At 43.3% G+C, this 23,980-nt stretch overlaps 1 protein-coding gene across 1 annotated transcript in view; it reads left to right on the top strand.

The window, feature by feature from the left end:
• The window catches only part of UBE2D2 (ubiquitin conjugating enzyme E2 D2), a 50,887-nt gene extending 39,499 nt beyond the window's left edge, over positions 1-11,388 (top strand). Inside the window, exons 3-7 of the mRNA XM_055431362.2 lie at positions 1,714-1,745; positions 1,826-1,903; positions 1,990-2,095; positions 9,152-9,245; positions 10,457-11,388. Coding sequence (XP_055287337.1) covers positions 1,714-1,745; positions 1,826-1,903; positions 1,990-2,095; positions 9,152-9,245; positions 10,457-10,502 — 356 coding nt within the window. The 3' untranslated portion in view covers positions 10,503-11,388. The remainder of the gene's footprint in view (positions 1-1,713; positions 1,746-1,825; positions 1,904-1,989; positions 2,096-9,151; positions 9,246-10,456) is intronic.
• The last annotated feature ends 12,592 nt before the right edge of the window (positions 11,389-23,980 follow it).

Below are 23,980 nucleotides of genomic sequence, written 5' to 3'. Positions count from 1 at the left end.
CCTATGGAATAGAATATATTTGCAAAACAATGCAACCAACAAGGAATTAATTTCCAAAATATACAAATAGCTCATACAGCTAGTTATTAAAGAAATGCAAATCAGAACTACAATATGGTATTATCTCATACTGGTGAGAATGGCCATCATTAAAAAGTCTACAAATAATAAATTCTGGAGAGGGTATGGAGAAAAAGGAACCCTCCTACACTGTTGGTGGAAATCTAACTGGTGTAGCCACTATGGAGAACAGTATGGAGATTTCTTAAAAAACTAAAAAGAGTTGCCATGTGATTCAGCAGTCCCACTCCTGGTATTTATCTAGAGAAAACTAATTTGAAAAGATATTTGCAGCCCAGTGTTCACAGCAGCACTACTTAACAATAGCCAAGACATGGAAGCAACTTAAATGCGCTCCAAGAGAGAGACCTAAGTCAGTGACTCTAGTAGATAGGTATTCTTATATGTAACCAGTGTGGCAGAATATGCAATTAAGATTTAAAATGGTAGGTCTCCAAATGCTTTTTGTTAATTAATATGGGGCCTTTTATAGAACCTTTGTTGAAATACTAGGACTGAACTTAGTGACTCAAAGTAACTTTCTCCTTAGCTACTTAATCCATAAAAAAATTAGTTGGCAGAAGTTAAAAGGAATTTTTCTCAGTACTAATGATGAGTAATCTAAAAAGGAGAGCCTCAGCAATACCTATCCTTTATTTTTAATCCCTAGTAAACAGACTGTTCTTTGTAGCTTCAGGCCCCAGTGAAGAGCAAGCCAACCATAGGGGCAGTTCTCATACAGATGGTCAGAAGGAATTTAAGGGTTTGGGCTGACATCTGAGTGGATTTTTGTGTGGCTTTCTAGTCTTCACATTACCTCCTTGCATCAAGAGTTAGCTGGTTTGAGTTGCTCATGTATAATCCCATTGACAGCTTCCCTTAGTTTGCTCAGATCCCAGTGTGAACGTTAAGTGCTTAACAGCTTGCTTAGAAGTGAAAACTGGGTTTTTGATCTTTGTATTGTACTTAGTGGCATCACCTTTGAAACAGAACATGCACCGTTTTTTGTAGTTTGAAAAGAAAATTTCCTTACTAAACAAGCTTATGATTTACTGGGATTATCCCTAGAGTTTGTAATCAAGCTTGGGATTTTCAGCATACGTTTTCTTTATTTATTGAGGTACCAATAATTCTAAAGATCTACACATGAGAACTCTTGGAAATTTTTTTCTCACTGGAAAAAACTAGCATTTCCTAATTTGAGTATTATCTACTTTAAGTTTACTGTTCTGCTCTATACCAGTATTATGAAAGGAGTATATTATAGATATTTGTGTTGGGGAAATTATATAATCAAAAAATTGAACCTTGTGGTTCTTTTTACCCTTTGAGGTAAGGAAGTGCCTGTTTAAAAGTGGAACTTTTGACCTCGTTTGACCTCGTCAAGAATTTTGTCTCCCTGACGTGAATTTTCAAGACCTTTTAGCCCAAATACTTTCTTGTTGAGCACCTTATTTATCAGTGTGCTACACCATGCTAGTCATTTTTGTTTTCTCTTCTCAGACTCCAAGTTAATTTAGATTCCTCATCCTGCGAAGGACTCATCATGTTTCTTATAAATGAACTGAGATTACATGGGGAATAATACGTTGTTATGGTGTAGGTATACTGTAGATATTACTTCATGGTGACTTTTTGTTGTTCTTTTTTCAGTGTTCCATTGGCAAGCTACAATAATGGGGCCAGTAAGTATTCAGATTAATTTCAGAATAAATAGTTTAGGTAATTCACGCATTTTAAGCCAACTTTTTTTTGTTACCAACAGAATGACAGTCCCTATCAGAGTGGAGTATTTTTCTTGACAATTCATTTCCCAACAGATTACCCCTTCAAACCACCTAAGGTAACTGGGATATGCAAATTGTTTTTTAATCTACTTTCTAAAATGCTAATGAAACCGTTTATAAGACGTTTTCCTTGTTTTGATAGGTTGCATTTACAACAAGAATTTATCATCCAAATATTAACAGTAATGGCAGCATTTGTCTTGATATTCTACGGTCACAGTGGTCTCCAGCACTAACTATTTCAAAAGGTAATGGAATGGATATTTGATGTCAAAATAGAGCCTACTATTTTTTTCTGAGTTTGTGTCTTTTTTAGGTTATTTATTCTTGAAAGGGTTCAGTTCAGTTCAGTTCAGTCGCTCAGTCGTATCCGACTCTCTGCGACCCCATGAATCACAGCACGCCAGGCCCCCCTGTCCGTCACCAACTCCCGGAGTACACTCAAACTCATGTCCACAGAGTCGGTGATGCCATCCAGCCATCTCATTCTCCGTCGTCCCCTTCTCCTCCCGCCCCCAACCTTTCCCAGCATCAGAGTCTTTTCCAGGGAGTCAGCTCGTCGCATGAGGTGGCCAAAGTATTGCAGTTTCAGCTTTAGCATCAGTCCCTCCAATGAACATCCAGGATTGATCTCCTTTAGAATGGACTGGTTGGATCTCCTTGCAGTACAAGGGACTCTCAAGAGTCTTCTCCAACACCACAGTTTAAAAGCATCGATTCTTCGGCGATCAGCTTTCTTCACAGTCCAACTCTCACATCCATACATGACCATGGGAAAAACCATTGCCTTGACCAGACGGACCTTGGTTGGCAAAGTAGTGTCTCTGCTTTTTAATATACTATCAAGGTTGGTCATAACTTTCCTTCCAAGGAGCAAGCGTCTTTTAATTTCATGGCTGCAGTCAGCATCTGCAGTGATTTTGGAGCCCAAAAAAATAAAGTCTGACACCGTTTCCACTGTTTTTCCATCTATTTCCCATGAAGTGATGGGACCAGATGCCATAATCTTTGTTTTCTGAATGTTGAGCTTCAAGCCAACCTTTTCACTCTCCTCTTTCACTTTCATCAAGAGGCTTTTGAGTTCCTCTTCACTTTCTGCCATAAGGGTAGTGTCATCTGCATATCTGAGGTTATTGATATTTCTCCCAGCAATCTTGACTCCAGCTTGTGCTTCTTCCAGCCCAGCGTTCCTCATGATGTACTCTGCATATAAGTTAAATAAGCAAGGTGACAATATACAACCTTGACGTACACCTTTTCCTATTTGGAACCAGTCTGTAGTTCCGTGTACAGTTCTAACTGTTGCTTCCTGACCTGCATACAGGTTTCTCAAAATTCTTTTTAAAAAGAATGTAGCAGTCCCCCTTATTCTTGATCTGGGGTTTAGACCCACTAGAGAGAGTTGAATTTTTAAGCATACATATTCCTTGGTGCTGTGATTGCTCTCTGTCCATTGTTCTTGCTGTTCAGGCATAGATTAGAATATGGCCCTTGTGAATCTGTTTTTTTAAGAGCATGATTAAAGTAGAAGATAAGAAATGTCTTTCCAGCTTTTAGATCCATGAATGGAAAGGATAGATAGTGTTCAGGAATAGGAAAAAAACAGCCCTTGTAGAGGAATGTTTGTACTATAATTATAGATATTAGTTTCTTTAAGGACAAAGTATAGATAGATTCATATTCACATTAAGGTTTTACCTGTTCTTGTCTTTAGGTTTCTATCAAGAACAGAATCATCATCTAAGATAATCAATTTAATGTATATTTTTACGTGAGCATCTTAGTCTGTGGTATATTGCTGCATGCACGTGTGTGTGTTTGAAAATGTGTAGAGAAAGTTAGTTACTAACTTCGTGATGAAAGATCCAGTAGTTCTTTTAAATAAGACCTAATTAATTGACTATGCCAAAGCCTTTGACTGTGTGGATCACAATAAACTGTGGAAAATTCTGAAAGAGAAAACCAGACCACCTGACCTGCCTCTTGAGAAACCTGTATGCAGATCAGGAAGCAACAGTCAGAACTGTACATGGAACAACAGACTGGTTCCAAATAGGAAAAGGAGTACGTCAAGGCTGTATATTGTCACCTTGCTTATTTAACTTATATGCAGAGTACATCATGAGGAACGCTGGGCTGGAAGAAGCACAAGCTGGAATCAAGATTGCCGGGAGAAATATCAATAACCTCAGATATGCAGATGACACTACCCTTATGGCAGAAAGTGAAGAGGAACTCAAAAGCCTCTTGATGAAAGTGTAAGAGGAGAGTGAAAAGGTTGGCTTGAAGCTCAACATTCAGAAAACGAAGATCATGGCAATCTGGTCCCATCACTTCATGGGAAATAGATGGAAAAACAGTGGAAACAGTGTCAGACTTTATTTTTTTGGGCTCCAAAATCACTGCAGATGCTGACTGCAGCCATGAAATTAAAAGACGCTTGCTCCTTGGAAGGAAAGTTATGACCAACCTTGATAGTATATTAAAAGGCAGAGACATTACTTTGCCAACCAAGGTCCGTCTAGTCAAGGCTATGGTTTTTCCCATGGACATGTATGGATGTGAGAGTTGGACTGTGAAGAAAGCTGATCGCCGAAGAATTGATGCTTTTGAACTGTGGTGCTGGAGAAGACTCTTGAGAGTCCCTTGGACTGCAAGGAGATCCAACCAGTCCATTCTAAAGGAGATCAATCCTGGGTGTTCACTGGAAAGACTGATGCTAAAGCTGAAACTGCAATACTTTGGCCACCTCATGCAACGAGTTGACTCACTGGAAAAGACTCTGATGCTGGGAAAGGTTGGGGGTGGGAGGAGAAGGGGACGACAGAGAGTGAGATGGCTGGATGGCATCGCTGACTCTGTGGACATGAGTTTGAGTGAATTGCGGGAGTTGGTGATGGACAGGGAGGCCTGGCGTGCTGTGATTCATGGGGTCGCAGAGAGTTGGACACGACTGAGCGACTGAACTGAACTGAATTATATGAGTAGATTGGAGATTTTTTTATATCCCTGAACTGAATATTATCTTACTTGTTGATTTGAAATTGTACAACCTCTCAACATCATACTCAAATGAAATCACAAGAGGATTAAATGTTGTCAAAGTACAGTACAAGAAATAGGCTACAAGTATGATAATGGGCTGATTGGATTGGGAAGATCCCTTGAAGAAGAGAATGGCAACCTACTCCAGTGTTGTTCTTGCCTGGAGAATTCCATGGATAAAGGAGCTTGGCGGACTACAGTCCGTGGAGTTGCAAAGAGTCCGACATGGCTGAGCAACTAACATACACACACGCACACACACATGATAATGGGCTAATATGTTTAACAGATATGAAGAACATATATAAATCAGTAAGAGGAAAAACCTAGATCCCAATAGATGAATGGACAGAAAGGAACAGAATAATCAAGGAGATATAAATGAAAATAAGTACCCATTCTTCACCTTTTCGGGCTTCACTAGTGGCTCAGATGGTAAAGAATCTGCCTATAATGTGGGAGAATCAGGTTCAGTTCCTGGGTCAGGAAGATCCCCTGGAGAAGGGAATGGCTACCCACTGCAGTATTCTTTCCTGGAAAATCCCACGGACAGAGGAGCCTGGTGAACTACATACAGTCCATGGGGTCACAGAGAGTCAGACGTGATTGAGCAACTAACACTTTCACTTCATCTTTTTAATTAATAAAGATCTTTTAAAAAGGAAACTAAACATTTTTTCTTTGTAAAAGAAAAAGTACATTGAAGTACTTTGTGAAGTACATTGGAATGATTGCTTATATGCTGCAGATAGATTTGTTTAGTCTGAATGTATTAAGAGATAAGAGATTTAATCATTAATATTAACACCCTTTGACGCAGTAATTCTAGGTTCACTGGTTTGTACTAAGAAAACAAACACAACTGCTAAAATCTCTCTGTGCATCTGCAACAATGTTATTTCTGAAAATTAGAAATGACATGTAGGTTCAACAATAGAAAAAACACATTGGGTTCTGGCACATGTGTTCAGAAGAATATTAATCCTTACAAATACTGTGGAAAATGGGAAAATACAGTGTTTGAAAAAAGCAGAAAAGAGATAAAATGATAAAAACTTCTATTGTATAGAAAGTATATTAAATAGCTAGAAATAGTTTGGGTATTTGAGGCTGAAATTTGGTACATGAATTTTTTTTTTCTGTCTACTTAAATTTTATCATTTCTTTAATGCATACATTTAGACAGGAGGCAACATAGTTTCATGGTAAAGAATATGGATTCTGGATGCAGCTGCCTGTGTTAGGATCTCAGCTCCACATCTTATTGGTTGAGATTTGAGATGGATTAGCTTCTGTATTCCACAGTGTTTTCATCTATAGAGTAGGGGTGATAAAAACTATTATTCTGGAGATTAAAAAGCAAAAATGCATAGTTAACTGATTCCTTGTAAGCACCCAAATAACTGGGATAAAGGCACTGTTGTAAAAAGTATTGGATATTTGTCATGTTATAATTATGGTAACACTTGTATACCCTTCCACACTAATTTTTTAAAGGCACAAAAACTCTGAGGCATTAAATTAAGGTTTCTGGAGTCCTAGGCAAAAATGTGAACAAAAAAAATCAAAGGACCACATTTTTAAAAGTTGTGACTGAAATAGTTTTACAGATAAGTGGCCCCTTTTGTTTTTGTAGGCCTCCGTGCCATTCAGCCATTGCTTGTGAAAGTATTCATATGCCTGTTGTGATTTCCTGACCTGTTTGCTCTTATTTTACCAAGTAACTGTGGAGATATAAATCTAGATATAAATGGGGCCAAGAGAGGTGGGACTCTGTGTGTGGGTGGGGTGGTTGGGTGGTGGTGGTAGGGGGGAGTCTGTCTGGATAGCTGAAATTGTTACCATAGCTTTTTTTTCTTCCCTTCTGTGCCTAGTGGTGGTGTTTTTTGTTTTGTTTTTCAATTATTCTAAGTCATAAGGGCTGTTAATTTATTTGACTTGATATGTTCTGTCTGGGTAGCTATCTTTTAAAATAACTACAGTACCGTTTTGTTGAATTTGGTTTTATCAGCATACCTAGGTTATAGTGTTTTAAAGACTTTTGTAAATTGAAGTATGGGCAAGCATTTCTGTGAAAGACCCAAATTCTATGTATAATTATTCTTTAACATATTCTGTTTTTAAGGGCAATAATCTAGACCCAAAATGCCTTCCTCTTTGAGTATATAGGTAAGGGACCTAAATATACAGAAAACTTGAAGCAGGTTAATTGTATTGTAAAGCTACTTGATTATATGGTTTTAGAATTGGAAGTAACTGAGTTATGACACTAATGAAAATGGTTATGTACTGATGAATATATATATAAGTGAAAATTCAGTTATTTCAGTAAAGAGTCTCTACAAGCTGTAGAAATAGAAGTTACTCTCTTTATAGAGAAAGAAAGTAGAGTATATTATAAGTCAAAAGCAATTTTCTACAAATTAAAGGAACTAAGTAGTGTACTAAAAATCCTTTCACTAGATCCAGATAATCACCATCCTACCTTCCTTTCCTGGAAAGAAAGTGAGGCAAGTTATTTACTTAAAGCTTATCTTTTTAAAGTGATGCAAATGAACTTATTTACAAAACAAACAGATTCACAGACCGAGAAAACAGATGTATGGTTGACAGGGAAAGGGGGATGGGGAGGGATAAATCTGTAGGAGTTTGGGATTAATAGTTATACACACTACTGTATATATAAAATAAACAAGGACCTACTGTATAGCACAGGAAACTATATTCAGTATTTTGTAATAACCTATAATACGAAAGGATCTGAAAACGAATGTATATGTATAACTGAATCACTTTGCTGTATACCTGAAACTAACACAACACTGTAAATAAACTATAATTTAAAAATTATCTCTTTAAAGTTGCCTGTTTTAAATAGTTGGACTTTAAGTAAAGGGAACTTATATTAATTTGGTAGTGTATCTAATTTTAGGTGAAGAGTCAGTTGTATTCTTGCCAGCTTGATAGGTCAGACAAGTTTCTTCTGTAGTCAGTAATTTCATGAACAATCAAAAATCTATGACTCCCTGTTGTCCTTTCCAGGAAATACATGAAATCTTTCCTAATTGCTGTTAGAATGTTCTGTGCTTGAAGAGGGCATCAGGTGATACACCTGACAATGGGAAGAGAAGATGTTTTGGGAATGCCATCTGCCAGAATTGTGGGCAACAGGAATGAAGAGTCAGAAAACATCTTTCCTGATTTTTTTTATTTTCCATATACTCTTAAGGCAAGGAAATAGCTTTTTTGTTAACAACTGAATGATAAAGGGCATGTAAACTTTCTTCATCTCTCAGAAGCCCTTGATCTCTGTAGGATAGATTTGATGGGAAAATGAATAAATTCCTTTTCCTGCTGAATTGATGTTTTGGGAGTACAGTGGGCTCTGAATTATTGTCTCTTGCTACAGAACATTAGAGAGAAATAAGATAGCTGAGTTCTGTTAACATCAGAATAGGAGGATTGGAATTTATTTTGGTATGTCAGAAGCTACTGGATTTAATATAATTAGTGGCTTTGGCCTCCTCTTTGCCTTCAATAAAGAAATATGTAAGTTAGCAAATTTAAACAGAGGAAATTGTACCTTTGAGATTTGTCTGCCACATTTCAGGTTGTCGTTGAGGAAATGACTGAGATGAGATTTTAAATCGTTACTGAAGATAATTTGAGACTTTTGTTTGAGATATGTCATATCATCTGTAATAAGTGTGGCCAACCCCATTTGGGGACAAGTACTGGCCTCTGTGTTTTAAACTAAATTGTTTTCAACTAAAAATGAAACAAGTTGTATTGCATCTGAATATGGTACCTACCATCAAGAAAGCAATAATTGTTGGATTTCATAGTCATCATTTCTTACTAAGAGCATTCAGTAGTGTGGTTGTCTTTAGAATTTTGAAAGCCATTTATCCCTGAACATGGGCTTCTAAAAATTGAAATTTATAAGCTGGGGGAAGTCTTATTGGTCTAGGATTTGAAAGACCTGTATTCTATTAATAATTCCACTCTGATTACTCACTAACCAGGGAAATGGGGCAAGACAGTTCACCAGCCTGGGCCAGCTTCCTTACTGGTTCAAGCTTAGAGAAGTCTTAGAATCTTTGTTAATTACTGTTACTGTAAACTTAGGTAGAGCTTACAAACCTGCTAGACACTACAGTAAATAGGGTCTTAGAGTTTTCTCTTGTGTTGGCATCTCATATTTCTTTCAACCTTTTTGCTTTTATCCTCTACTAATTTATATGTTTTTTTCATTCTAGTACTTTTGTCCATCTGTTCTCTGTTGTGTGATCCCAATCCAGATGATCCTTTAGTGCCTGAGATTGCTCGGATCTACAAAACAGATAGAGAAAAGTAAGTATGGTCTCCAGACAGAGGAGTGTCTGATAGGGTGGAGATGTTTGTGTCTAAGGTCTGAGTATGGGCCAGACACTTAAAACGAAGTCCTAATATACTCAGTTGGGGACAGGAAAGAGCAGTATTTGCATCAAGTATCATTATAAGTAGATGATTTTATCTCTGTTTTGTATGATTCCTACTGTCTAGAAGAACTTTTCTGCAGTATATTTTCCAACAGCTTTATGTCTTCTTCTTGGTTTTTGAAATGTAAAGATTTTGCATCAAGAGCCCAGTTGTCTTAGGTAGGTATTTATAAATTAATGTGAAAGAGAATTGATGTTCTACCATTTGGAATAATCTAAAAAAGAAAGTAAATAAATGCTACAAGACCCAAAAGCCCAAAATTTCCTTTAAAATAAAACTTGCAGAATTTGCACTTTTTGGAATTGTATTATGAATTATTGAAAAGTGGTCAGGGTATCAAAAGATACAGTGAATGAAATGTTGTAATCTTTTGTTTGTTTTGCATATTATTCAATAAGATTGTGAAGGAGATAGATGGGAGAAAATGATTCATTTTCAAAAGTTAAAATATAAAAGATTAAACAGTTCTTTGAATTATTGGTTTGAGAGGCATATAGATAAGATATTTTTAAAAGGAGCTGCAATGAGAATGGGGTATTCTAACAGCAGTTGGGTCTTAGTTTTTTTTCTGTATCTGAATCTACATAGTATCTGTAAGAATTAAAGATCCTTTGGCCTGCTTTTTTTACTGCTGGAATGTTCTTCTGAAGCAATAAACCCATTCATTTTAGCAACCAAATTGTTAAAATAAGTTCTGCCAGAACTGGTTGTTTTATTGATGCAGGAAAAGTATTATGTCAATTTGATCATTTTTATGTGATTTCAGGAACCATATAGTATAGAATTATATTGTTTAAAGAACTCCAGATAAGTAAAACAAGGGTTGAAAATCATCTCAGAAATAGGTCAATGAAGTAGAGACTGAAGATATGCCAGCAAATGCTGAAATTTAATTAGAATCCTATATAGTGTCTATAGGATATTTCTAACATTTATTAGAAATTTGGAGTAGAAAGATGGCTTCACTTGAAGTTCTTATATAAGTTCTTCCCCTCAAGTTACTAGATGGAATAATGAATGAACTCTTGCTTTCTGATTGACTCCTCACCTATGTTAAGCCAAGCTTCTCTTTGTGTGTACAGGTACAACAGAATAGCTCGGGAATGGACTCAGAAGTATGCGATGTAATTAAAGAAATTATTGGATAACCTCTACAAATAAAGATAGGGGAACTCTGACAGAGCAAGTCCTTTTGATTTCCATTTGACTGCTTTCTATGAGCCCACGCCTCATCTTCCCCTGTGCACATGTTTACCTGATACAGCAGTGCTGCGTGTTGTACATACTTGGAACAACAAGCTAGAAATACTGTACTTCTGTACCAACATTGCCTCCTAGCAGAGAAGTGTGTGTGTGACAAGCCAGTTCTCCAGGCATAACCTAGGTGTGAGACTAAAAGCTTTCCTTATTGACTTAAATTTGGATAACGGCAAGGTGAGGGGTGGTGGGTATGGTGTGTTCTTGGATGGGGAAGAAAAGCTCCACTGACCTGTAGGAGATTGTTTTTTTAAGTGAAATTCTATTAAACTCAAAACAGTTATGAAAAGCACGGTGAAAAACATGAAGCTGTTTCTGTATCCCTTTTATTCCGAAGGACTTACATCTTAGGTGAAAGTTATGACCAACCAGATTAAACTCTACCCACATCCTGTATTTTAAGGTCTAAGTTTAACTGGTCAACATTTAAATGGATTGGAGCTATTAGTAAGTAACGTGTGATGGGCTTTGCTCCCAACTCTTTTACATCTCCCCACCCTTCAACCTTCATCTTTCAGCCCCTCTTTCTCTCTTCCATATTCTTTGGTTTGTATGTGATTTCTCAGTTAATACATAGCTAATAGCTCTTATTTTTCTTATGTTTTTAACTGCTTAGGTCTATCTGGATGTAAGGGTGAAAATTCATTTGATGGAAATACTTGTGTATATTTAAAGACCCAGTTGCTCCTCTGGAGCTTGTACGTTCAAGAATGATTAATCTGTGTAATAAACTGATTACTACAGTCATTACATATAATTTGTGTGAATAGGCTTTTTGATTTTAAGAACTTTGTCTAGCTGAGATTAGTGGTGGATTTTCTCGTACCCCTGAAATGTTTTCACTTATTTTGGTTGCACTTCAAAATCATGAAACAGTTCCAGTTTACATAGTAAAAAGTATATCTTGAAAGTAATTTTATTGAACAAGATAAACACATAAGCTTAAAAGAATTTCCATGAAACGTATGTGCAGTATTCCAGGAACATGACTGTTACATAAGAAATTTGCTTTATTATTGAAGTTAAGCTGCATTTCACCAAAACCTTGTGACATTCCTTTGGTACATAGGACATAAAACAAAGGCTTTGCTGTTTGGTAAGTTAAGCTTCTGTGATTGTGATTGTAAAAGAGCAACATTGACCAAACCTGGGAAACGTGAGCACAATCTTGTATTGGAGAGTCTACATAATTACTTTGCACTAACATTGCAGGATGTTCATCCAATTTTAAATTGTACTGTATGTGGCTTTTTGAAGTCTTCCCTTGACGCTAGTAAAATGTAGTTTGAAACTTGTAAACAACTGTGTTTGCCAGAAACATCGTTCGTGTGAACTAGGCAAGTTACCGTTTTCCCCCCTACTTCTAATCTAATTGTAAACCAGGCTAGCCTGAAAGCCATGGCTGATGCTCTCTAGCCGTCAGGTTCTTTCAAATGCATCTTTACACTCTTGCACAAAAATTGAGGAATAAATGTCCACTGCTTTTGGTTTTAAACTTGTTTAAGTTGTCTTATCTCTCAGTGTCACTATATCTCAGAACTAAAGTGTGATACACCAAACCTTTTAAAGTGCTGCATTTTAGCTGCTGGCTACTTATTAGTATTTCTAGTATCCTTGACTTTGCAAAGAAGGTTTGATTGTTAATAGTTGTGGGTAAGGAGTTAGAATTGAGCTCTAACCTAGAATTACCCTCATTCTCAGTATCATGGGTAAGTGGGAATTCAGTTTTTGACTGTTGACCATGGATTAGTTGCGCAGATCCTGAAAGCCTCATTCTGTGGTCATCTTAGAGACCAGCCAGCTTATTACCATTTTTTAGGCCATAACATAGATATTTTTACAAGAGTGTTTTAAGTCAAGTGCTAAGGTAAAAGTCACTGTCCTGGTGTTCAGGTGCTGAATGAAACATTAGGCCTTTGAATGCAATTGATCTTGCTCATTTGAGGTTGGAACATATATTGTCAAGTTCGGTTGTATATTCCTTGGCCAGAATGAAGGCTCAGTGAGGGAGGCCATCTTCCCCACTCACAAAAAAAGTGTGTCATTTGGGATGGGTCTCATCTGGGATCACATTGCTTTTTATAGAACTGTCTCTAGTTTTATCACAAAAGCTTGTTTGCAGTAGATTTGATTATCTTGGTGTGAGGCATTGGTTATAAGGGAATGTCAAGTGTATGGGTTGCTTTGCTTTTTTTTTTTTTAATTGAAATATAGTTGGTTTACAATGTTGTGTTAGTTTCAGGTACACAGCAAAGTGATTTAGTCGTATATATATATATTTATATTTTCAGATTCTTTTCCCTTATAGGTTATTATAAAATATTGAGTATAGTTCCCCGTGCTGTATAATAGGTCCTTGTTGGTTATCTGTTTTTTTATATAATGGTATGTATATGTTAATTGCTTTGCCTCTCAACAACATGGAGCACTCGATCAAGTTATGGTTGAAGCAGTCTCTTTCAGTAAAACTACATGATTTCAGATACTCACATACTCTGTTACTGGCCATTGGCCATTGTCCGCTAGTTTCTACATTTTGGGTGATATAAAGATGTGGAAAGAGGACTGTTGGGTAGGGGAGTGGCAGGGAGGTCTATAAGAGAGAAGGATATGGTTGTCAAAGAGAGGTCCATGTTCTCTGCAGTAACTTAGCAAATGAAGTATTCCTTTTCTGCTTCCAGCAACTATAGTATTCCACTTTTCCAATCATTCGTCTTTGCCTCAACAAGTTATTTTGAGCCCTATTGTGAGAAGAAGTGAATTATTTCTAAACTACAGTTGGAAAGCCTATAAACCACTCCTTGACTGCAGTTAAAGTGAAACTGGCCTTGTCTCATATGCTGTACCATACCCCTTAACAAATCCAGGGCGTAGGTTTTAGTGGAAGAACTTTCCTTAGTTCCTAGGTCTTCTGAATTATGAACACATCTTTCTTTCCTTCCTACTTAGGAACAGCCTCTTTGTTACCCCTGCAGAAAATTGTCAGTCATGTTAGGAACCCGTCTCCTTTTGATTCCTTTTGTGAAACAGTCTTTAAGTGATGGGTTATTCCAGTGTTATATAAGAGAAAGCAGATTTTTTTTTTTAATTTAATGATGCAAAACACAAATGCTGATTTGACATAATAGTCACATAAAGCTTTTTCTCTTACGTTAATAATAGATTTGTAAATCCAGGGGAACTGTTATAATCACTATATAAAACATACTATATTAGCATTTCAAAAGTTTTTTCCAACCCATTTCTTCTTTTAGTCTAAAACATCTTCATTATAAGATAGAGCCGCATGAAGTTGGGAGGTACCCAAGACCAGTCCACCCTTCATCCAGTCAGAGTTTGTCACGTGGTAGCTCCCAAACATAGAACTTTGAACGTGCTAAAAAGCCACTCAGGATCCTGGCTGGGCCAGCAGCCTGGAGAAGTATGGAGAAAGCAGATTTTTAATATGAGAATAACTATGAAAGTAGCAGTCTATCAGAACATTAATTCATATGCACCCAAGAAGAGAAATAGACTTGCTTTGGGACACTCCTAGAGCCTGTTCCCTATTTCCTTATTACTTTTGTGTGCGCTTAGATGAAAAGTGGCTCTGAGTTCTCAGTACCAAACAAAAGCCTTCCTTAAAAACCTTTTCCTAACCTTAGCCCCAGCTTTTCCTAACCTAACCCCCAGCCTTCTCGATCTTCCCAATCCAGGGATTGAACCCAGGTCTCCCGCATTACAGGTGGATTCTTTACCAGCTGAGCCACAGGGGAAGCCCCCAGCTAATATAAGTGGTTGCTGTTGAGGCCCCTCTGAGTATTTCCAGGCCAGTTCCTGGGATGGGCTTATAAATAATGAAAACTGGCCATGGGATCACTTTTTGTTGCCATATTTTACCCTAATCAATATAAGTGGAAAAACTCAAAGATTGAGACTGACTATACAACTTTGGCTTCAGTGTAACACAGTCACCAGCCAGCTTTGTCCTTTCTCAGTGCCTGTTCCTGGGCTGGTTAAAGAGGAGGTGGAGTCGGACATTTCTGTGACAAGTGATTACTTTTCATCTCTGAATTTTGGGTGGAGCTGCATCTTAACCAGAGCAAACTTGAGATGTCTGCCTTCAAACTGCCTCTCATCAGATGAAGAACGATATGAACGTCTTGTCACCAGAATAACAGTTTAAGAACTTGTAGTTTTCCACTGCATGGGGGTTTGTTTATAACCTCCAGTGTGAGTTGTTAGTAGAATGGCCTTTTCCAGGGCTGGGGTTCCTGATAACCTGACTGCACACTGAAAACAAATGGTTGATCACTTTTGGAAAAGTGAAGAAAAAAGTTACCAAGTGCCCAGGTCAGGCCTCCGGTGACTGATGTCCAAAGAAGAGCAGTGCCCGTCTCAGTCAGTGTGCTGTGTTCCTTTTCAGACTTCTCCAGGGATATGAGTGGAGGCAGCAGCCATTTTCCCAGGCACCTCACTTCTTGCCCTGAGCCACTTGTTCTCCTATTTGAATTTCTTCAGAAATACTTACGAATCTAGACTCTTAAAGGATACTCCCCTACCATAAATTGTAGGGCCTCTTAGAAAACAAAAGTTACAAGTAGGGAGGGTTTGGCCAGCTTTTTCACCCTTGATTTTCCATAGAAATGAAGGTAGCTTTGAAAGCTCCACGGCTGCTGCTGCTTAGACCATCTGACTTGGAGGTTTCTAGAAACAGTACATAAATACAACCTGACAATTGGGCTCCAGAGCCAGCTCAGGAGTGAGAGATGTTCCATGCTTGACTCAGCAAATCTAGGTTAACTCCCTGACAGCAGGGGCATGGGATCTTCCTCCAGCTAACTGAGGGGCAATACTGGTTCTTCTGGGTAGTGTCCCCTCTACCTACATTCTACATCTCTGCTGTCTTTGAAAGGTGTGACTGCTTGCAGGGTGTTGAAGTAAAAGTTGGGAGCTGGCATTTCAGAGGTGCCCAGGACTTTTCAGTTAACCTGCTGCAGTGTAACAGAAGGAACCAGGGGAACAAAGGCTTTCTGAGACCTGCCAGAGAAGTTGAGCTTTCTCAAAGAATGGCTCTGGGTCATGTAAGCCTGGCCCTTCTTTGGAGGGGACGAAGAGCATAAGACAAAGAGTAAGGGGGAGGTTCTAGTGCCTTGTAAATGGTTATGGGGTGGGTACTGTTTTTAACTTCTAAGCTGGATAGAAAGGATACTTCAAGTTTTGGGTGTAAATTTGGGGAAGAATTTGGCAGAATTCCTTTGTGATTTCTCCTCTTAACACTGTCCCTGGGTTCTTCCCTGCTTATCCTGTCCCCTGCCACCCTCTGACTTTAACTAACAATTGGGTAGGTTTAAGTTTCTTTGCCCTCAGATGGAGGAGGTGACTGAAAGGGGCTTTTGCTTGGGTAGAGAGTGAGCTGTGTCTGAGTGGATGCTAGTACCTGAGTTGCCAGAAGAGGGCAGTGGTGACCTATAGCTGTAACAGTCATGAAGTGGGTGGTCAGTAAATCTGCTTGGACAGAACCTGGGAGGGGCTTTTGTTGGACTGGGGAGCCCTGTTTGGGCTTGGCTTTGTTTACAGATTATCCATAACTGGGTGGCCCGGTGCCTAGCTCAGTTACGCTCCATCATAACCTTAATCACAGTAAGAAAACAGGTTAGTATTCTAGCCCAAGGTCCGCCAGAAGTATCAAGCCACCTTTTCCCCTCAGCATTGGTATAATAGCATGTGCATGTGTGTGGACAGGTTTGTAGGGACCAGGCCAGGGCCTTTGCCACCTAGCTTTAGGTTGCATGGGCACAAAGACCTGTCTGTTACTTCATGTGAACAAAGGGACCCCATGTTTCCAGTACTTCTCTGCCTGGTGCCTACCGTTAACCTTTCCCCAAAGATTAGGCAGTCCCTGTAACTAGTCTTGCCTATCTACCTACTCTGGGCAACCAAGACATGACTTCATACCTGAGGGATGGAGGCTGAAGACAGGAGGAACAGATCTGGGAGTGGTAATAAGACCTGGGAAATGTTATTCCCTTGTCCTTTTCAGTCTTGTGTTTGGGGGCCGTAGACTCCCCAGTCTTCCAGCCCAACAGCTGTGAGCCTCCAGGGCCACTACCCAGAAGCCAGCTGCCTCTTCTTGGGGAATTCTTTGAAATTCCAGGCTTGGCCATCTGGGTATGCAAATATCTCCAGATTTGCTGAGCCCGCCAAGTGGCTGCACCCCAGGCAGAGCTGTGAGAATTTAACTGCTACTACCCCCAGATGGGGAAAACTGCCTCGGGGCTCTTGGTGCATGGAACCTATGCTTTTACCTATTGTGAGACTCTTAAGAGTGGTAGAGGAGTCCTGGGGGCTCCCTAGGTCCTGCTTTTAGTTACTAACTGTATAAGGGATTTTGCATCCAAAGGGTGAGTTGGGAGACCTTTGGAGTCCTCCTGGAGTGTGAAGCTCTCAGCTTCACAGCTTCCAGCTCTCAGCCCTGGAATAAGGAGGGAAGCCTTGGGTCTGGTGTGGCTGAAAGGATGGGGGCTATCTGCAGGGAAAGCTTCTGACTTCCTACCATGCTAGATCCAGGGAATAGAACTGGCTTAAGCAGCCCGGAGTAGGGCCAGCAGTCTGGCCCCCGGAATGCCTTGCTTTCTCCCAGGCCTCCCCCTGGGGCTGGTTATCTGGCTGTAGCAGGAGGAATGTGTGCTCTGAGTGGGGAAGGGGGGGCAGCAGGGTCAGGGCAGAAACCTGGGAATGTGGACTCGCTGCCTGCCTCTGTCCCTGTTGGAGGGAGGGAGCCATGGAGAATGTGGCTGACAGGCCCCAGGCGTGGGAGAGTGTAGGCTTGCTTGTGTGTGTTTGTGCGGGAGGGGGCTGCCCATGTGTGTAGGAACTTGTGAGAGTGTGAGAGAATTGTGAGCATGGACATTCCTTAGTGTTTATGCATATGGGTGTGAGCCTAAACTGTGTAGCCTTTGAGGAACAGAAGTCAAATCCAGATTTGAATCACAGGCCCATGACTTTTCAGTTGTATATTCTTGGGCAACAAATTTCTCTTTCTTTTGTTTGGTTTTCTCATCTAGAAAATGGGCACTTGACCCAACCTGGCCCATAGCAATGCTTTGTGGAAAATTGGCCTTAACATATTAAAGGGTTGGGGCTGCCTGCGAATGCTCCTGAATTCAGGGAAGTTGGCCTAGGTAGTTGCACATCTTTGCTGGACTCCTATACAAGCCAGAGGATTTTAGGCAGGACCATCTCCCAGGAAACCCAGGGACTTGGGGCATGTTGTCTGGGCCCCTTGGAGGCCTATGCCTTACCTGTGCCTATGCCTTTGGGCAAGGCCTGCAAAAATTTACCCAAAAAACAGGTAGGAATTTAGATGAACATGCCTAGCCAGCCTGTGTGTCCCTATACAGGGTCTGTGTTTCTTTTGGGGGACAAACGAGGGGTCCAGCTACACTTTCTAGTGAATAAAAGCCTGGAATGGAACGCTGGGAAGAGCAGCCTCCAGCCACCTGGGAGTGGGGATGATGTGGAAGGAGGCCAGACCTCCCCCGCAACCATTTCTCCATCCTACCTGAGGGATGAGAATAAGGGATGAGCGGTAATTGTAGCATTGCCCACAGCCCAGGATCCTTGCTTTCCCCCGTCCTAGGTCACAGGCTACCTAGTGGTTTTGCAGCTGTCTTATAAAGAGTGCCTGTGTGTGTATGTGCATGCGTGCAGGAGGAAGGGAAATACCTGCTTTGGAAGGGGAGCAGGTATTGGAATCTTGGATCAATTGGCAAGATTTGGGATCCAGGCACAGAGGTTGAGAGATTAGTTGTTACACAGCCAGACAAGAGAATGTTTGAAGTCTTTCCTGGTGGAACATTTAGGAGGCATTCCCTGGCTCCAAGGGATTACTGGAAGCCCCTGGGAGGGCCCAGGCCTTAACTGGAGGAAATGAGGGCTCCAGCCTAGCTAGCCCTACAACTGGAACCACGGTAGTGGCCTGTAAGGGTGTGTTGAAGGATCTTGGCCTTGTTCCTAATACACATGTACCACTAGGAAATGGTGTCTGGGGGTTGGAGACTGGATTTTTTGATCTGGAGCCAGCCTTCTTTCCTGATACAGATTTGTAATAGAGAGGGCTCTGGAGCTGATGCCTCCATTTCTATATGAGAAATGAAGCAATGGAGAGACTGATGTGCCATGGTCTTAAAGGAGCTTGTGTTGAAGGTTCTGGGACCCTGTTGTAACAGAGTATATCATTGTTGGGTAGGAGGCGCTCTGTGTTCTCAACCTTGTGAGAGTAGCAGGAAATGGGGCGAGTAACTATGTACTAGTTGAGTTGTACCTGATGAGAAATTGGAGGTGGTTTCCCCACCAAAGTCCCAGACTGTGGCCAGTGTGGCAGTGTACTAAGGGAATTGATAGGTGTGACCACTATGTGAGTGAGTACAGCAGTTTGAGTTTGTGATGCTTGGATTGTGTTTCCCAGGTGTGTGTAATGGCTGAACTAGTTGTGTTGCTGAGATGAATCAGATTTCTGGAGAGAGATGGACCTATCTGGAGAGAGTGATGTTATTAAGTAGTTATAATCATTATATTGATATGACTTAATTAGTATACAGACATTAAAAATAATCCCAGTACCCACTGTGTTTTGAATGCTTACCAGGTACTTGGCCCTGTACTAAGTGCCTAACCTGCAGTAAGTAGCTCATTGGTTCTGTAAGAGCCCTCAGAGTTAATGCTGGTTTGCCTGTGCCACAATGTTTATTTTTCCATGTTATATTCATATTGGGGGATGGGATTCAGCTACATCTGTTGTCTTAGTGGCTGAAATGCAACTTGTGGCAGTGTGGGGCCCTGTTGTATACCTGGGCTCTCTATCCTTTTGGACTGCCATTATGGGGCACTGTTGTTTCTTAGTTTTAAGACCCAGTTTGACAATGTTCTTTGAGGTGATGGTGTATAATTCGGCTGTGTGACTTTTTTGCTTTGTTGTGTGACTGTTGTGCACCCAGAGTATGTGACTCCCTTCTGTCACGTATTTGAGACCAGCTAGTGGAATGTATGACTTCTCTGTCTTGGTGATAATTGTAGGGGTCTAGTGTAGGATCACCGGTTGTGGTGGTGGTGTGAAGTAGTTGTGTGATACTGTGGCTGTATTGTTATTTGTGTGTGTCCGTGGGAACCATTTGTTTGACCCCTTGACCTCCTGCCATAACTTGGGTCAGACACTGTAGTAGTGTGCAATAACTCCATGTGGTGAGTGTGCTTCCTTGGTGGGGGCTGTGGCCCATAGTGACCCATCCCTGTACAGATTGTGTGTCCATGTGACCCCATGTGCCGCTAAGCCCCCTTTGGGGTCTGCGTGTTATCTGACCTCAGCCCCGGATGCCCCCACCTCCGCCAGCCCCGCTGCACCTCCCCCGCGCCGCCCGCCCGCGCCGTGCAGCGATCGATCGCCATTGATTGTCCCTGACGAGCTGCTCCACTTTCCAGCCAATGTCAGGAGGGGGGATCTCCGCCGCCCTGGCGGTGTCATTTCCACACACTCCCTGGGCAGCCGCCAGTGCGGGCGCCACTAAGAGCCGGCCTGGATCGCCCAGAGCGCGGACGGCGCCGCCCAAACCACTTCAGGACGGCCGACGGCGAGGCCTGACCAGCGCCCCCCCACCCCCACCTCCGCCTGCCTGGCCTGCGGCCCTGCACCCAGACCCTCCTCCCTGGGTGGGTGGATGTTGCCGATACACCAGTTTGAGCTGGCCCCAGGGAGGGTGGGGGCACGCTCCTTTAGCCAGTGTGCTCGGGTGGGGGCGTGAGGGGCCGTTTCCGGCGGGCGGAGGCGCCTGCGGGCCAACTTTGCCTCGGCCCAAACAGATGCTAATGATTTTCCGGGAGGCGCCGGTTATCTCTGGCCCCAGCCAGCCAGTGCTCGGGCCTGGGCCGGGCGTAGCTCCCCACCCTCCCCTTCACTCTTCTGACCCTCGACAAATGACCACCTGGCCCCAAGTGGACAGTGGGGGGCGCAAGCTGCCCAGCGCCCCCAGAGCTCTGGCTACAAGGGGATATTTGCTCTTGTTCACCCAAAATGCTGCTGCATCCTCCTCTGAGCCCCTTCCCAACTCGGGCCTCTGCCCCTCAGCGCCCAATCTGAACAGGGGAAACTGAGGCTCAGGAAAGCCCAAGTGCAAAGTCATGCTGACACAGCGCCTGCTGGGCTGAGTGGATCATGCTCTTTCGAGGCCACCCTGTCGGGGTCGGGGATTCACAGCCTTCCTGGTCCCCTTTTGCCCAGGGGCCAGAGCCAGTTTCCAGGCTCCCCCGTGGAAGTGCTGACGTGGCTTTGGGCAGATGTCTGGGGCCGGGAAGCGGGGCAGATGTCACAGTCCAGGGGAGGAGGCGGCTCCAAAGGGAGGGTGGGCAGGGCCTCTTGCCTGGCGAGACACGCCTCCTCCCCTAGCCTGGCGTTGTCTGGGGCTGGGGCACAGCCACTGGCCAGGCTGACCCGCCTCCCAAGTGTGGCGCCAGCACCTCTGTGTGGCAGCTGACAAGTGCTGTAACTTCTCCGGTCCTCTTCCTTCCCCGTGGAGGAATAGAACAGCACCTGCTTTGGATGAGTGTGAACCTCAGGTGAAAGCAGAGGTGTGTAAAGCCCCCAGTCCAGTGTTGGACACACTGTTCCCGCTCCACATGTGTTACTTATTACTACTATTGTCATTGTAAGTGGGAATTTGGTGTGTCCAGAAGCAAAACCGAGTCCTGAGAGTGCCAGCTGGCTTCAGAGGTCATTCCAGCCAGCCTCCTGCCTTGGTGCCCCTGGCCTGCATTTCTCATGCCTGTCTAGCTTTGTTTCTTCTCATTGAAGTGTCAGCCCCCCTCAGCTCTGCCTGCTGCCAAGCTGCCCCCACCCCCTCTTATCGGTGTGGTTCCCGCCTATCTGGCCGCCACATTGGGTCCCTTGAGCAGCACAGCCCCCCTGGGAACAGCAATCGATGGGGCGGAACAGCCTCCCTGACAGATGGACCCACGGAGGCTGGGCTGCTTCAGCAGAGCTCCCTAGGAAACCAGAGACAGGAGCGGAGCCACTGTGGCTGCCTCCTAAATAAAAGTGGGAGGGGGCGGAGAGATGAGGAGGAGGCCAAAGCTTGCAGCCAGCCCTAGGCTGAGCCAGCCCCCTGGGCATGGGCCTGGAGGGGTAGGGCAACCCCCAGACTTTTCTATAGGCCCAGATCCTCTTGCGGGGAGGGCTCTGTAGAGGTCGATTGGTAGGTAAGATATGTCCAGAGTCCCTCTCTTGGGCAGGTAAAGTTTTGCCATGCAGCCCCCCGCACCCCGACCATGGGCACTTTTGCTAACAAGCCCAGAGGCTGGTGGGTAGGCAGCAGGCTTACCACATTCCTTAGACCACAAGGAGCCTGTGAACCCAGAATGGCAGAAGGACCTTTTCTGCTCTGCCTGTAGATGATGAGCTGTGTGTGTGTGTGTGTGTGTGTGTGTGTGTGTAACCTCAGCACTAGTGACATTTTGGGCCATTTGATTCTTTGTCCTCTGCATTGTAAGATGCTTAGCAGCAGTTGTGACAACCAAAAATGTCTCCAGATATTGCCCAGTGTCCCCTGGGAGGCAAAATCAGCTCAAGTTGAGAACTGCTGGTCTAACTTGAAGACCAGCCCCCTGAGTTGGAAGGTATGGCTGGGACCTCATGGGTATGCCATATATCCTTTTAAATAGTGAATGTAAAGGGAGGTTTCCAGAAAGGCTCTGTCCCCAGCTGCCTCAGGCCCAGGAGGGTGGGAGACACCCTCCCCACGTCCCCATGGCCCCAACTGCTAGGTTGGAGGGAACCAAGCTTGCCTGAGATGGCAGGGCTTTTGGCGTCACTGCTCAGCTGCACCAGGCTTGGTGCCAACACCTTACTGCTGAGACTACATAGCATGGGGGTGGGGGAGTGGGGGCGTTCATGGGGATACTCAGGCTGCCTGGGAGACCTTCTGTCCAGCCAGCTTGAGATGAAGGGAGCCAACATGGATGATCAGCCTCCTCCCTTCCCCTGGTGCCCTGGCAATGTCTCTGCTGCCTCCCTCTAGGCCTGTGTTGGTTTGGGAGTAGGTCTAGCAGGCCTGAGAGCCAGTGGGGGCTACTGCCTGGAGTAGGAGGATTGTGGACACAAGTCCAGCGGGCCCAGCCAGCTGACAACTGGGCCACCTGAGTGCTGAGCTCTCCTCTTTAGGAAAGGGAGAGAAGAAGACACTGTGGGCTGGCTAAATGGTACCTGAGTCCCCTCAACCCACAAGCCCTTGAGCCAGAGGATTGGTGAGGGGACTCCCTCTTTAGTCATTTACCTTTTCCTGCCCAAGCAGACTGGCAGACATTTTGAGGAAAGGGAAAATCTTCTAGAACACAGTCTCACTGCTCGAAAGTCCCTACTTATATCTAACCTACTTCCTTTCTTCCTGCAGTATCTGCCCTATCCTAGCTTGCGTGATCTAATCCCAGCAGAGTTGGGGCGCAAGATTACAGGTTCTTTGGCCAGGGTGTGCCCTTATTCCTTGGGACAAGCACCCCACAGGAGAATTTTCGGTCAGAATAAAGGTCAGTGGGTCCTGGTGTGGGTAGAGGGATGATGCCTAAGTGGGCTCAGCTAAGGGATGGAGAGAGGCATCGGTGCTAGTTGACAGACCAGGGCCTACAGAGAGTAGGGTTGCCCCAAGACACATTGAACCCTAGAGCCTAGGGGGTTCTAGGGTAGGGAGGAGGAAGTGGCAGGGAGATGGGCAGTGGCTTTGTAACCAGAGATGGCAAGCCAAGCGGTCCGAGGCGGCAGCTTGGAGCTGGAGTTTAAAATAGCGCCTCGGCCTGGCCGGGATCAGATTCGGGTCACCCACAAGGCAGTGTGGCCACCACCATCCGGCTCGGGTTTCTTGCCTTCCCTGATGATTTAATGGAGGAGGTGGCTACCCAGGCAGGTAGGCCTAAGAAAAGGGGTGTAGGCATTGCCACTTCAGTCCCCTGAGCAGGCTCTTGCCTGTCCTTTCTCCTCCACACCCATCCCCATGGGACAGATTGCCTTCATGCCCTCCCTCCTCTTCAGTAAATATTTGACACCAACTGGGGACCAGGTACTGGACAAAGCATGAGGTGAGTTAGGCCTTGCCTTTTCTAAAGCCCACTAGTTTTGGTCCCCAGGAGGGGGAAGGTAGTGAGTATTCCACAGAGACTCTCCATGATGTCCTAGCTTCAATCCCGAAAGTCCTAGGCATGAGGAAGCAAGGGGCAGAAGGACCCCCACAGGCTGCAAGAGAGGAGAGTTGGACTTCGAAGAAGTCTTCTGTTTCTTCCTAAGAAATGGCTGTGGCTGCGACAGAGGGGAGAATGTCTTCTCCAAAGCC

This window comes from Moschus berezovskii, chromosome 8, assembly GCF_049115385.1.
Source record: "Moschus berezovskii isolate FMDL1 chromosome 8, NW_MosBer_1.0, whole genome shotgun sequence".
Taxonomy (NCBI): domain Eukaryota; kingdom Metazoa; phylum Chordata; class Mammalia; order Artiodactyla; family Moschidae; genus Moschus; species Moschus berezovskii.
The sequence above is the reverse complement of the archived record's forward strand: the minus strand, read 5'-3'. Positions and strand labels throughout refer to the sequence as shown.